Below are 15,251 nucleotides of genomic sequence, written 5' to 3'. Positions count from 1 at the left end.
TGCCATCGGGATTTCTTTGTGTACCCCACAGAATCATTTTGCAGCATACACAACTGATAGTACTTTTGCAGCATACACAACAGATAGTACTTACTCTATAGCATATGTGTAGAATCCTTCAATAAGTCTCCAGTAATTCCAGCTGATTTCAAAGTTTCAACGATTTAGCTGTTTCTTTTAAATTTAGATTATCACTGCACAAAAAGCCCTAACTCTCATCTTTTGAAAAGGAATAAACTGTTATTACACATTCCATTAAAAATTAATATATATGAATGTGAAAGATATAGGGTTTAATTCTGATCCTTCCATGCAGTTGGTACTGTGTTTACATTAAACTATTTCTTTTTACACACACACACACACACACACACATGCACACCATCTCTCCTATCATTTTGAAATCAACAATTTCCCTTCAATTCTGTAATTATATTACTGTAAGAATAGTAATAGCTACTCTTTCCTTGCATTAAGTTTTTCTTTATAAAAAAAATCCTGTTCAAAATCATGTGATTGAGGTAGATTACCATGTCAATGAAACAGACCTGCACAATTGCTTGCCTTATATGAATATCCCTAGTCATCATTCTGAGTCATCAAATGACTTGGACTTTTTGTGTACATAGTGCAGAGATGAATATTCAGAGCAACATTTTTCAGTGCGTTTTCTGGCAAAGTGAAAGAGGTAATGGATATAAAGTGTTGGTACCAGCTTGAAATGTTTTAAGTAAAATCTTCTTGTCTCTTTGGGGAGTAGGTATGTTTCTGTCTGTATCTTTAAATACAGCTTTCATGAAGACCATTTATAGTTGTTGTTATTGTTATTATTATTAAGGATTCTATTTTCAGCTTCCTAGCGCATCTCTAGCTGTCATAAAGATTAGTATTGCTCCCTGTATACAGAGCTGCTGAATAAATGAATGTATCAGCATGTAGCCTTGAGGAGACCAATGCAATTTTCATCATGATAAATTGCATAATAAGCGAGAAAGTGTTTGCTTATTAATCCATAACAAGATTTAGATTGAAAACGGCCTGTTACATCCGTGACAGGTACAGTACTGGCTTGCAGAAGGACTTAAGATGGAAAGAAATGGAGCAACAAAGTGTGCAGGGGGTTAAGTGTGCATCTTACCCTCCCGGTGCCCTGCTGAGCTGCCCCTTTTTTGTGCCTGATTTACCGTGCACAACAATAAGAGCGCACAGCTGCCTCGCTTCTGTCTGTGATGTTAAGCATGGTTTATAAAGGAGCTTTTATGTCGAGCGTGTGGTTCCGAGGGGGTGGGGGGAAGGGGGGAAACCACTCCGCATTTATTGACAAAGAAAAACACACGCGGTGTTTATCTTTTTGTGTGTTCGGTGCGCATCTGTGTGTGCATGCACACTGAATAAAATACATCGCCGAAGCTGCAGTATTCTGCCGAGCTTTGAATTTTCTCCTGCGCGAGGTCTATCCATCTCGCTCCCCCTGCCATCTTGTGCCTCTCACCTCCCTCCCCCCCCACACACACCCTGAAAAAAAGAGAGAGATTAGACTGTGGAAGATATGTTGAGTGGAACTGCACAGGAGGATTAAGAGTATTTTTCTAGCATTAATTAGGCTTTGATTTCTAGGCTTGGACATCTGTAGGGATCTTTGTTGCCCATAATTTCCCTCCTTTGCATTATAAGCTGCAGTTTGATTCAGATTACTCTGTACAGTTTGTTCTTGCACACTTTTGTATAATTAAGCACCGGCTTTTAATTTATTTTTTTTAAGTGGTGGTGGTTTTTTTTTGAGGGGGTGCAATTTATCAGTACTGTCCCTGCATAGCTCCCATCCATTTTGACGGAAATTGCATCGAAGCAGACCTTGGTGGCAGTGAGAGCCCTTTCTATCTTCAGGCTGCATTAATCGATGATGGCAAGCAACATATAGACTCCGGTCGTACAAAAAATATATATAAGGAAAATATATATCTGATTGTGTGTGAGAACCTGGGAGCCAGTGGAGAGATTGCAGGATATGAACATCAGATACCAAGGCTTAGATATCTTCTACCCAAGGAATTCATGAAGGGCTCGTTTGTCCTTCTGAGTTGAATGGAGTGGTCATATTTTTGGGGGGGAGGGAAAGGGAAATTAGTGATTTCCTCATAATAAACAGAAAGTTCTACAGCCCAGTTGCCCAGCAATAAAACGTTTGTGCATGTTATGGCGCCATCCTGCACGTGTATTCAGAAATAAGCCGTATTGAGGTCAGGGGGCTTACTCCTGGGTAAGTGGGGCTACAGCCTTTGTGCCTCTGAATTGCTAGCATCAGAAATATATGAACTGGAGTTATTATTTTAAATTCATAAGTGTTTACATACTTATGAACAAGTTGTTTACAAATTAAGTATCTCGTGTGTTGAGACAAATGTGTATATGCTTTGGGTTGTGCCACTGGGTGGTTTTTTAGGGTAGTTGAAAGGAATGTTTCTACCCTTTTATCATCTTTAAGTGACCTTATGAAAACTCTTTTCGTCATAGTGTTTGTAAGTCTTAGTTGTTTTCATATTTTTCAACTAAAAAGAAAGAATCCCCCGTCCCCCCAAATCCCCGGCTTTGTGCCCTTTAAGTACTGGAACCTACTTGTTAACTATATTGGTTGCAGTGAGGGGGGTGGGACTTCAGTGTGAAAATACTAATAAGTTAAAGGTTGAGATTATAGCATCATTGATTGAGCTGGGGCAGAGGACAACACATGCCATTTGTTTGTTTGTTTGTTTGTTTGTTTGTTTGTTTGTTTGTTGACTTTATGTCCCACCCTAGGGTGCCAAACAGTCTAAAAACAAGTTGCAATTAAAACCATTACCCCACCCAGGGATCTCAGAGTTGCAACGAACAGAGTCCCTCGCCCACCAAAATGTCTAGGGAAATAGGAATGTTTTCAGATTTCTCCTTAAAGTGAATCCTAATGTCAACACACACACCTGAATAGGGATGGCATTTGAAAAAATAGGGAGTCACCACTGAAAATACCCTGTCACACCTGCAGATTGTAGGGTCTGGGTAGTTGATATTGGGGGCGATGCTCTTTTCGGTATTCAGGTTCCAAACCATTTAGGGCAGGAATAGGCAAACACCGGCGCTCCAGATGTTTTGGGACTCCAGCTCCCATCATCCCTAGCTAACAGGACCAGTGGTCAGGGATGATAGGAATTGTAGTTCCAAAACATCTGGAGGGCCGCAGTTTGCCTGTGCCTGATTTAGGGCTTTATATACTAGTGCTGGGACGCAGGTGGCGCTGTGGGTTAAGCCACAGAGCATAGGGCTTGCCGATCAGAAGATCGGCAGTTCGAATCCCCATGACGGGGTGAGCTCCCGTTGCTGGGTCCCTGCTCCTGCCAACCTAGCAGTTCGAAAGCACATCAAAGTGCAAGTAGATAAATAGGTACCGCTCCGGCGGGAAGGTAAACGGCGTTTCCGTGTGCTACTCTGGTTCGCCAGAAGCAGCTTAGTCATGCTGGCCACATGACCCGGAAGCTGTATGCCGGCTCCCTTGGCCAGTCAGGGGTCCCTTTACCTTTACCTTATACTAGTGCTAACCCCTTGAATTGGTCCTGATCGCTCACTGGCAGCCAGTGCAGTGCTTTCAGGACCTGTGCGAAGGCAGGCATTTTAGCAGGGTGTCTTAAAGCTACAAAGTGCTCATTGCAGTAGCCTCCACCCCTTCCTTTGATGTGGAGGCATCAAAAACCGGCATCCACTTCCTCTTGGAAAGCTATTCTCTGCTATGTTGTTATGGAAGCTTGACTGTACTATACTCCTCAGCAGAAGTTCCCAACCCACTTGGAACTCGTCAACCTAAGCCTACAATATGGGACACATTTGAATTATTTGGCATGTATTTATCCATCTTCTGTCTTGCTTTTTCAGTGCTAGGAAATGTTCCATTGAAAGACAAATCATGGTTGTACAAAAGAGAGAGTTTGGCGGCAGCAGCTCACCCTGAAGGACTGAGAAATTGTGCCTGCTGTATTCTTTGCAACAATAAAAGAACCCCGGCTTTTTCTTGCATTTGGACACCACTGCTCTGTTTTTTATATCTTTCCATACAATCCTTTCTTTAAATGGTGCTGGCCTCACTGGTGTGATCTCTCTTACATCAGGGCGTGTCTCACTTGTGGATCTGAATCACGAGCTGACCAAGTGCTCTGTTGCAGGTGCGAGGAACCTGTGATCCTCAAGGTATTGCTGGACTCAACTCTCATCAGCTCCAGCTCACACAACCAATGGTCAGGGATGCTGGGAGTTGTAGTACAGCAACATCTGTTGGGCCACAGGTTTGCCACCCATGCTCTGTAGTAGAGCTTTCCGAACTTTTCATGTTGGTGACACACTTTTTAGACATGCATCATTTCGTGACACGGTAATTCAGTTTTACTTTCAAACCAGAGGTTAAACTAACCCCTTTCCAGCCCCAGGAGGAGCACGAGGAACGTTCGCACGACACACCTACTCACTGCAGCCGACACACTGTTGTGTTGTGACACATAGTTTGGAAGGCTCTGCTCTATCGCCTTGACAATTAAAGCAAGGTCCAGTTCACTCCAGATCTGTTAAAAGTTTACTCTTTCAAAAGAAAAAAAAGGGGTTGCATGCGTGTTAGCGGAATATGCTGAATATCTAAACTGAAACGTTGTCTTCATCTTGATTAAATATCTTCAGTATTCAACTAAGTCATTCATTCCATCAGCACAAGGAATTTTGGCTGTGCAATGGACCTCCCCTTCCTTTCTCTCTCCTCTTCCTACACACCTTAAATCTGTTCTGGGACAGATCTGGGGGAGGCTTCATGGTGAGAAGGGTGGCTCCATTGCACAAGTGGAAATCCTTGTGCTAAGGGAACGGATGCATTGGATACCACACTTTTCTTAGTTATTCTATATGGTGAAGGATTCTAATATCTTTGTAACCGTTAGATATTATGGAATTGAGTATTCTAGTATCATAGCATTAACACCAGTAGCAATATCATAGAAACAAAGGGAGCTGTTTTACTGCTTATCCATCCAGCCCACTATAGTCTACCGTAACTAGAAGCGGCTCTCCAGAGTCTCCAGCAGAGAAGGTTCTCATACTTGCTGCCTGGTCTTCATAACTGGAGATGCAAAAAAAAAATGAACCTAGGATCTTTTGCAAAGCGTGTCCTGTCGCATCAAGCTTTGGCCTAGTCCCTCCCCAATCAACATCATATTCACGCTACAGATTTCTGTTAACAGTAACACCCATAGCATTTTATAAATATGGCTTCTTGCATAACAGCAATCTGTGTGTAGGTGGGAATGATAGGCGGCCCCCCTTGTAGTGTTAATGATGTGAAAGAGTAAACTCCTCAATAAAATATTAAGCACTGGGACCAGCCTGGCTCTTCCTTGCCCATCTTAGCTTTGCATCTGCCTCTATTTTGGTCTTCTGACTTGGTGCAGTGTGCCTGCTCCCTCATGCAGATTTCTGGCTCTGACAGACCAGCTGGCCCAGCTATAGGAAGAGGTTAATCTCTGGCCACATACTAACACTACAGAGTGTCGTTAATGAATTAACAAGGAGCCTGTTGCTTTTCTTTGGGGGGGGGGGAATCCATGCTTTGCCCAACAGGAGGAGGGAGAGTGCTGTTGGCAGAAACACATACAGATCTTTCTTAGGACAGAAATTCTTAGGACTTTGCATGTTACCTTTTTAATACAGCTGCCTCTTTCCAGGGCTGCACTCAGAAGGTTCATAAGTACAACATTTTGCAAGATTATCCTGTGGCAGCAAGGGGGTATGTGTGCAGAAGAAAGAGAGAGGAGGAGGCTTGAGTAGGGCATTGATCTGGGAGGAGCTTCCAGTTTTTCGTGAATCTTTAGACATGTGTGCCGTGTCCAAGGGTACACCATGGCTTTCAGTAGAGCTGTTGCCATCAATCAACAGATTAATCCACTAAAGTTTAAGTTGATTGATTTGTGAAGGTGAGTTGTAACTGGTGGCCTGGTAACTCCTTTGTTTGATTCTGAGGTTATTTTGATGACTTTCTAGAAAAACCAATGCGTGAGTTAATTTACACTTCAGCGTCTCAAAACCTCATCCATGTTAAGGTTTGGGTATTTTTTTATTTATTCATGCAAATGCATTTAAGTGCATTGAATCATTTGAAAGGAAAATACTTGAATTGTTGATAACCCTCTTAAAAATGTTACTTTCTCATTCTGCCTGATCCGAGGCAGTAAAAGGGTCTTGGGTAAATGGGTAAGTGTTGAAGTCACCCAGTCTGATAAGAAGGTACAGGAATTCTGTACCCCCTTTCCACAAATGTAAAAAAATCATGAGCTCCAACTCTCGTTCTGTCGTCTTTCTAGACTTTTTCTCATCTTTAAAAAAATAGAGAGGGAAGTTTTTGTCTCCTCTTTCTTCATTCCATCACGTTACTGTACCTAACAGAATTCTCAGCCAACAATTTTTTTAACTGTAAGCAGCGTTATTCTAAGTGACATTGCAAATGAATGTTTTTGTTTTTTTAAGAAGTGTTAGCTCATAGAACAGGGCTCTTTCCTGCTCATCATCCTTGCTGTTTTCAGTGCCTACACAAAACTGATTCTAAGCATCAATGGTTACATCATTTGTAAATGAAAGGTGAGGAAGAGGTGACACAATAGAAGTTTATAATCTTATGCATGGTGTGGCGAAAGTGGATGGGGAAGTTTTTTCTCCCTGTCTCATAACACCGGAAGTCGTGGGCATCCAACAAAGCCAAATGTTGGGAGATTCAGAACAGATAAAGGCACTTCTTTGTGCAGCAGCACATAGTTTAACTATGGAACTTGCTGCCACAGGAGGCAGTGATGCCCACCAACTTTGACGGCTTTAAAAAAGGTTTAGAGTAAAACCTGGGGGACAAGGCTCTGTGTGTCTCCCAGCCACAATGACGGTGTTATACCTGCACTGTCAGAGACACTATGGTTTGGAACACCAGTTGCAGGGATTCGCAGGTGGGCAAAGGGCCATTGCATTCATGCCCTGCAAATACACAGCGGCATCTGGTTGGTCACTGTGAGAACAGGATCCAGGGCTAGCTGGGCCATTGGCCTGATCCTGCGGACTCTTCTTATTTGCAGGCAGATGCAAATTGAGGGGGAAGTCAGTGCAAATAGCAACCTGCTTCCTCGGATCCGAGTCCTTGCGATTCAGCTTAACCAAAAAGGTTCTCTCTGCAAATAATTAGAAGAAGGTGGGAAGGATCTTACAGTGATTTAGAGCTACAAATGCCAGCTGAATTTTTAGTGTGTAGTGGAAGTGTGAATTAGTACACGTGCCTGAAGACTCATCCAGGTCTTCAAGCTACGGACTGGACAGCATTATCAGGCTTTGGAATTTGCTCATGTTCTCCTTACAACTGGACACTTTTAATTCTTCCTTTGCTTCCTGTTTGGAGCAAACCTGAGGTTGCTCAATTTAGACATCTCACAGTGGTTTATTTACACCAGGAGCTGAAGGAGGAAATTGGTGTAATGGAAGCAGCCAGTATGCAAGTCAGAGCCCCGCTCATGATGACCAGACCATTAACTGGGCCTGTTTCACTGTATTATATTGTATCTGCTTGTCAGTAGATAATAAAGTGCTAGTTAATTAATGGAGTCCAGGTAGTTTTACAAATATTATATAGATAAAGCAGGAAATTCCCACACAGAGATTATCTCCTCCCTTGACAAGGGAGCCTACCAAAACTGCAAAGTACCCTGTATCAAACCACAGTTGGCTTAGGTTTGTGTTCCCTCTCTCTGTCAGAGGTGCCAACTTGAATAAAATATTGTGGGGGCCAGGTAAACCCCACCCCACATGATCACATGATGCAGTGCACACACACCATTTGAATGGGAATGCCCATCAACTTTGTGGGGGCCTAGCCCCTCAAATATTTTATTATTTTATTGTGGGGGCCAAAGCCCCCAGACCCCCCCCAAGGAGTTGGCTTCTGTGCTCTCTACATTGCTCTCTACTCCACGTAGATTTAGGTTGAGAAATATTGTTAAGTGCTATACTGAGGATGAAGAAAGCTGATACTTAACTTTAACTGTTCCAAATGCCTTACTCAAAGCTGGCTCTCCAGGTTACTACACCCATTAACTATATTTTCAAATGTCTAGGAATTAGCCACACATCAAGCCCAGTTGAGGTGTTTACAAATGCCCTACAGTGAGACTAGCAGGAAGGATCTTTTCGCAGTTGTTGGCCAACAAAAGCAACTTAAATTTGAAGTTTTTTTCTGCCGCATAAATTACTGATTGTTCACTGGCTGCTTACTGGTTGTTCATCGTCGCATACTAATCCCTGTGCTTTCCAGTATCCTAAAGTCAGTGGTGTTGTTGGCAACAAACAACCAGATATTTTGTGTTTGAATAAATTTTGTCTAGAGCAATGTAAGAAATTCCGCACCTGAACACCATGTTTTTGGTGGTGGCTGGTCTGCTTTTGGAATGGCTGAAGTTGAGAAGAAGCTGACTTAATGGAGGAAGCCCAAATGGAAATGAAGTCAGTATTTCCAGGGCTCTTTGGTCCTGTCAGCCGGAATAAGACAGGGTGGGGCGGCGGGGAGAGAGACACCAACTGTACTTGGCTGATTGCAATAGTAATCGTTGCAGAGTGATGTGCGTATTGCCTCTAAAACTTTTTCCAAGAAATAAAACTACAGTTCTTTTGCATGACACTGTACATTTGTGTTGGCCCGGGTTCTTGATATGTATTCAGTACTACGGCTAGATAATTTGTTAACAAGGCCTTTTTAACACTTTGGACAGATGCACATACTGTTTTCAATCTTCACGGTTAATTATTTGATTTTGTATTAGATGCTCGAACACCCTGACTCCTAATCACTCCTCATTGTTGGAAGTCCATTATATTCTAACTGTTTGAGTGCTCCCGTTGACCTTGAACTGACATTATAAGCTGTGTCTAATCTTTTCACTCTATATTTCTAATGCTTCTTTTCTTCCTCTTCTGCCCCCTCCCTTCTCCCTTTGTCTGATCTCTGATTAGCATCACAATGGGGCTGCCTCTGAGTCCAGCAGCTGACTCCGCCCGCTCGGCACGACACGCTCTCTCGCTCATTGCCACGGCCAGACCACCCGCCTTCATAACAACTATTGCCAAGGAGGTGAGCAAAAGAACTTTTCCAGGGCTCGCTGTGCTCCACTTCAGAAGGAACAATCGCTTCCTTGTTTAACAACAAGAAACATCTGGGCATTCACCATATATATATATATATATATATATATATATATATATATATATATATATATAATATTTTCTTGTGTACACTGGCATACAAGTGCAATATGTACACGGGTTTTTGCATGTGTGTGTGTTTTGGACACACACATTATATATGTGTATAAAGAGGGGTGGAAAACAACCAGACAGTCCTTCAGTCAGGCTCCGAACCCATAAAGTAATCTGCAGAGTAATTTCATGTGTATTATTTATTTGGGCCTCGGGCTCTGAGCTGATGACAATATTGTCAACTGTACTCAGAAACAGAACACTGTCATATATTTAATCATTGCTTTGTAACACTGCACTGTGACTTGGAGCCAAACAAGACATTTGCTTAGTACATAGCATGCAGTTTCATATCTGCTTCCCCACCCTGCACATATACTGGTGGAAATGTGGGGGGCGGCATTTTTTACTGGCAAGGCAGCATGCAGGGGGGACGATGCTTTACCCCCCACACTGCAGTTGGAATGGAGAGCCCCCCTGCCGTCCCTTGCATGGGTCAGAGCCTTAGAGGACAAGTCCCTATTAAGAAGAAACAGGCTCTCAGGTGGGAGCTGGGAGGGTCTACCTTTCTGAGTAGGGATGAAGGATATGATATTAATGGGATGAAGGGCCTTTGTATATATTCTTTTTCTTCTTTATCTTTTCTGTCTCTCTATTGCTTGATTTTTCTTTCGTCTTATTTTGGTTTTTTGTTATTCTTTGTTTTTAGACTAGTTTGACGTTTATTGTATTTTATGTTGAAAACTTTCAATAAAAAAAGAAGGAATTGGGAGTGAAGGGATAAGCTCTCCTTCCCAGCACACTGCCTTCCCAGTGGCCTTTGCCACTCCATTGCTCAGTGTCCCTCTGTACATATTCTCAGAGCCACCCTGTCTGTGTGAGAAAGCTTGCCAGCACACGCAAAGTACCGTATTTTTCCGTCTATAAGATGCCCCCGTTATATTTTGTGGGACTCCAATTTGAGAAAATGGGGGAGATGGCCCAGAGTTGTGGAGCTCACTAGACGTGAGAAAGCGTCTGCCCGATAGCCACCAACCGTTGGCAAGCGCAAGCACAATTGACACAGTGGAAGCCAATCCACAGCAGCCCTTGCCGCAGCCACCAATCACCAATCCATTGAACGAAGTAGCAGCCAATCCAAAGCAGCCCTTGCCGCAGCCACCAATCACCAACACAATTGCCGCAGCATCAGCCAATCCAAAGCAGCCCTTGCCGCAGCTACCAATCACACACCAAATCGCCGCTGACAACCTCCTGCTCGCGGCTGCAACCATTCGCCCGTCCCCCATTGCACTATCCGTGTACAGGACGAGCCCTGATTTTGAACATTATTTTACAGTAAAAAAAAGGTAGTTTTATACACGGAAAAGTACGGTATTTACTAATCCATACTGACTCAGCTTGAGAATTCATCTTGAGTTGCGAGCTGTCATTTTGACCTGGTTGCCAATTATGCACCAAGCATGAGACTTATTCCTGACTAGTTTATCCAGAGTAAGAACTGTTAGCATTGTGAACATCCTCGTTCGCCCCATATACTTTGCAAAGGAGGAAGTCAGAAGGAAGAACCCACTGATACTCATTATGAGCACTTAGGAGAAATAATCACTACCAATTAGAGCTTTCCTAGTACTTTTTTCTTTAAGAAAGAAAATCAGTAAAGTCCTGTGCTAGTAAACATAGCTGTGACTTTATTGCCAGGAAATAAAGTGAGAATCCAACGGAAAGGGTTAAATGTATTAATTGCTCGAGTTTCATAGACATAATACATATAATCTACAAATACGAGCAGATGTTCTTCATCCCCATTCTCTGTCATTAGTGTTCAGTGGGGATGACTCTGTCCTTCGTTCTGTTACACCTGCCTTCCATTTTAACTCTGATAATTTTAAAGAGAGAGAGATAGTTACTGAATAGAGAATACTGTGTTTGCCACAGTTTCTAGATCGTTCGCCCCGTCCCCTCTCCCCCAGCTACCAACAGTCCTTGGTGCATGTGGGGATTCACTAAATTACAGTGCATGCAATCCCATTGAGATTTCTTTTTGCATGGTGTTTTAGATCTATGTGCCTTTCTAACCTGTAAGACTTCAGCAAATACCCTGTGATTAGCAGGCAGGGCCAAGGATGGATATAAAAAGGGGAAGACATTGGTGCCCCTTACCACACAAGGACCAGCAATGTGGAAGCCAAAAATCCAGGGGAAAATTTGAATGTAAGCATCCCTAACAATCCTACTGTTTTTTACAGGTGCACAGGCACACCGCTCTCCAAGCAAATACTCAATCTCAGCAGAATATTCATACCAGTACGTTGGCTCGGGCCAAAGGAGAAATTCTGAGAGTTATTGAAATACTAATTGAAAAAATGCCTATGGATGTTGTGGATCTTCTTGTAGAGGTAAGGCCACCTTCTATGAGCCATGTTTGTGTTTCTTGTTGGGCAATTCGATGACCGTGACATTTGCGCAGGCCTTTCAAGGAGCTGAAGGCATTTGTGCCTATGTTTGACCTGGTTATTTTTTTAGAAGAAAAGACAAGTACGTTTTCATTGGCTCACCAGCTGGTAAAATAAATCAAAGCCTTTGCAAAGCACTTCGAGGAGGTAGTTCATGATAGAGAAGATGCTTTGCATTCAAGAGATCCCTGATTCAATCTCTGGATGGCGGTTAGGAAAGACTCACTCAAGATATGAATGGGGTAGTCTCTACCTACATGGATAAGTCACAAAACCAAAACCTGAACAAGGATGGCAGACTTCCAAAGACCTTCTTTGAACTTACAGACAATATGGATCTGATTGACATTTGGAGGACAAAGAACCCTCTAGGCATGGAGGGAACTTTCTTCTCTGAGGCCCATCTATCATGGACAAGAATCGACCAAATCTGGATATCAAGAGGACTGGCACCTAAGACAAAAAAAATAGAGACCTGTCCTAAAACCTGCTCCGACCACAATGCTTTGAAAATGGACTTGAGACTTACACCAGCTGGATCCTTCAGATGGAGAATGAATGACTACTTGTTTAGAGATCAGGAGATTGTGAAGAAGGCCCAAAAAACGCTGAAAGACTATTTTGAAATAAACTTGAATACTTCGGTGGAAAAGAAGACAATCTGGGACGCGAGTAAAGCCGTTATGAGAGGGTTCCTGATACAGCAGAACACTATCAAAAAGAAGCTCTGGAATGGTAAAAAGGACAAGATTTTGGAAAGAATAAGAGAGGGAGAAAGAAAATTGAGATTAAATCCAAAATCAAAAGAGGTCTTAAGAGAAATAAAATTTTATCAAGCACAATATACAAAACTGATAAACCAAGAAATTGAATGGAAAATTAAACAGATGAAACAAAGATCTTTTGAATCGGTGAATAAATGCGGGAAGCTGCTGGCATGGCAGCTGAAGAAGAGACAAAAATTGAACTTTGTTACCAATCTGGAGGTTGAAGGAGAATGTATTCAGAAACCAGAAGAAATTAGAAAGTGCTTCCAGAGATACTTTAAAAAGCTGTACACCCAAGGACCACAAGCAGAGATTGAAATAAATAATTTCTTAAAAAGTCATGGCCTGCAAAAGTTAACACAAGACAAACAAACAACCCTGAACTGTAAAATAACACAACAGGAAATTGAAAGAGCCATTCAGAATCTGCAAATAGGTAAATCCCCGGGCCCAGATGGGCTTACCTCCAAATACTACAAGACTCTGATGGAATATTTGACACAACCATTAATGGAGGTATGCAACCAGATCATGGAAGGGAAGGGGGCACCAGAATCGTGGAAAGAAGCATTCATCACTCTGATACCAAAATTGGAATCTGAAAAGACTCAACTCAGAAATTATCGTCCCATCTCACTCCTAAACGTGGATTACAAAATCTTTGCTGATATTTTAGCAAACAGACTGAAAAAAGTTTTGAATGAAGTAATTCATAAGGACCAAGCAGGCTTTCTCCCTGGTAGGCATTTGTCTGATAATACTAGGAATATTATTGATGTTTTGGAGTTACTTCAGACAAATATGAATACAAAAGCAGTTTTGATTTTTATAGATGCGGAGAAGGCCTTTGACAATATATCTTGGAAATTTATGAAGAAAAATTTGGAAGGGATGGGAGTGGGAAGGGCGTTTCAAAATAGTATTGAAGCAATCTACTCAGAACAAAAGGCTAAATTGATAGTAAACAGTGTGGTGACGGAGGAGTTTAAAATTGAAAAAGGGACACGACAGGGGTGCCCCCTATCACCCTTGTTATTTATTTCTGTCCTGGAGGTTTTACTGAACTGGATTAGGAGGGATCAGCTGGTGGAGGGAATACAGGTCGGAGAAAAGCAATACAAACTTAAGGCCTTTGCAGACGATTTGGTTTTGACACTACAGGAGCCAGAAACCAGTACAAAAAGAGCTCTTGAACTAATTTCTGAGTTTGGTCGGGTGGCGGGATTCAAGTTGAACAAACAAAAAACTAAGGTTCTGGCAAAAAACTTGACATCTGCAGAAATAGATGGGTTTCAGAAGGAAACAGAATTAAATGTGGTTACAAAAGTGAAATACCTGGGGGTTAATTTGACTGGGAGAAATTTGAATTTATTCAAGGATAACTATGAAAAATGCTGGTCAGAAATTAAAAAGGACTTGGAAACTTGGTCAAGATTGAAACTTACCTTGTCGGGAAGAATTGCTGCGGTAAAGATGAATGTATTGCCAAGAATGTTGTTCTTGTTTCAGACCCTTCAGATCGTGGACAGAGTGGAATGTTTTGGAAAGTGGCAGAGAGATATTACGAAATTTGTCTGGCAGGGCAAAAAGCCCCGAATAAAATTTAAGATATTAACAGACGCAAAGGAAAGAGGGGGGTTTGCCCTGCCGGACTTAAGATTGTATTATGAAGCTGCATCTCTCTGCTGGATGAAAGACTGGTTTCTGTTGGAAAACACTGATGTCCTAGATCTAGAAGGGCACAGCAATGTGTACGGGTGGCATGCATATTTGTGGTACGACAAGGCAAAGTCTCATAAACTGTTTAAAAGCCATATTGTTAGGAAAGCCTTATTTATTGTCTGGACTAAATACAAGGACTTACTTGAAAGCAAGACCCCGAGGTGGTTATCACCGACGGAGGCCAAGGCCATAAAACTACGTAATATGGGGAGTGGCTGGTTGAGATATTGTGATATAATTGAGAGAGATGGTGATACCTGGAGGTTGCAGAGCTTTGAAAAACTGAAAGGAAAGGTGCGAGACTGGTTTCATTATGCCCAAATTCTAGAGATTTTTAAAAAGGACAAAAAAATTGGTTTCCAGGTGGAGAAATCAAAATTAGAGACAGAACTACTTGAACCTAAGACGAAAGTGCTTTCAAGAATGTATAACTTGTTGCTTGAATGGAATACCCAAGATGAGATAGTTAAATCAGCAATGATAAAATGGGCACAAGATATTGGGTACAACATTATGTCTGAAGACTGGGAAAGGTTGTGGACCACAGGTATGAAATTTACGGCATGTAGTGCCTTAAAGGAAAACATTATGAAAATGGTATACAGGTGGTACATGACCCCAGTCAAACTTGCAAAGATTTATCATTTGTCTGATAATAAATGTTGGAAATGCAAGGAGGCTGAAGGAACTTTTTTTCACCTCTGGTGGACATGCCCGAGGGTGAAGGCTTTTTGGGAAATGATTTATAACGAGTTGAAAAAGGTGTTTAAATACACCTTTTGTAAGAAACCAGAGGCCTTTCTCCTGGGCATTGTGAGCCAGAGAGTGTTAAAAAAAGATAGAACTTTCTTCTTATATGCAACTACAGCAGCAAGGATTCTTATAGCTAAATACTGGAAAGCACAGGAACTACCCACGCTGGAAGAATGGCATTCGCAGCTGATTGACTATATGGAATTAGCCGAAATGACAGGCAGAATCCGAGACCTGGGAGAAGATGCAGTGGAAGAGGACTGGAAAA

The 15,251-nt window shown here is 42.1% G+C and overlaps 1 protein-coding gene across 4 annotated transcripts in view; it reads left to right on the top strand.

The window, feature by feature from the left end:
* Positions 1–15,251, top strand: part of WDR7 (WD repeat domain 7) — a 221,194-nt gene that overhangs the window by 147,639 nt on the left and 58,304 nt on the right. For all 4 annotated transcript variants that reach the window (XM_081212629.1, XM_081212627.1, XM_081212628.1 and 1 more), the window contains 2 exons: positions 9,043–9,160; positions 11,535–11,684. In XM_081212629.1, coding sequence (XP_081068755.1) covers positions 9,043–9,160; positions 11,535–11,684 — 268 coding nt within the window. The remainder of the gene's footprint in view (positions 1–9,042; positions 9,161–11,534; positions 11,685–15,251) is intronic.

The sequence above is a fragment of the Podarcis bocagei genome (assembly GCF_964188305.1).
Source record: "Podarcis bocagei genome assembly, chromosome: 11".
NCBI classification, from domain to species: domain Eukaryota; kingdom Metazoa; phylum Chordata; class Lepidosauria; order Squamata; family Lacertidae; genus Podarcis; species Podarcis bocagei.
The sequence above is the reverse complement of the archived record's forward strand: the minus strand, read 5'-3'. Positions and strand labels throughout refer to the sequence as shown.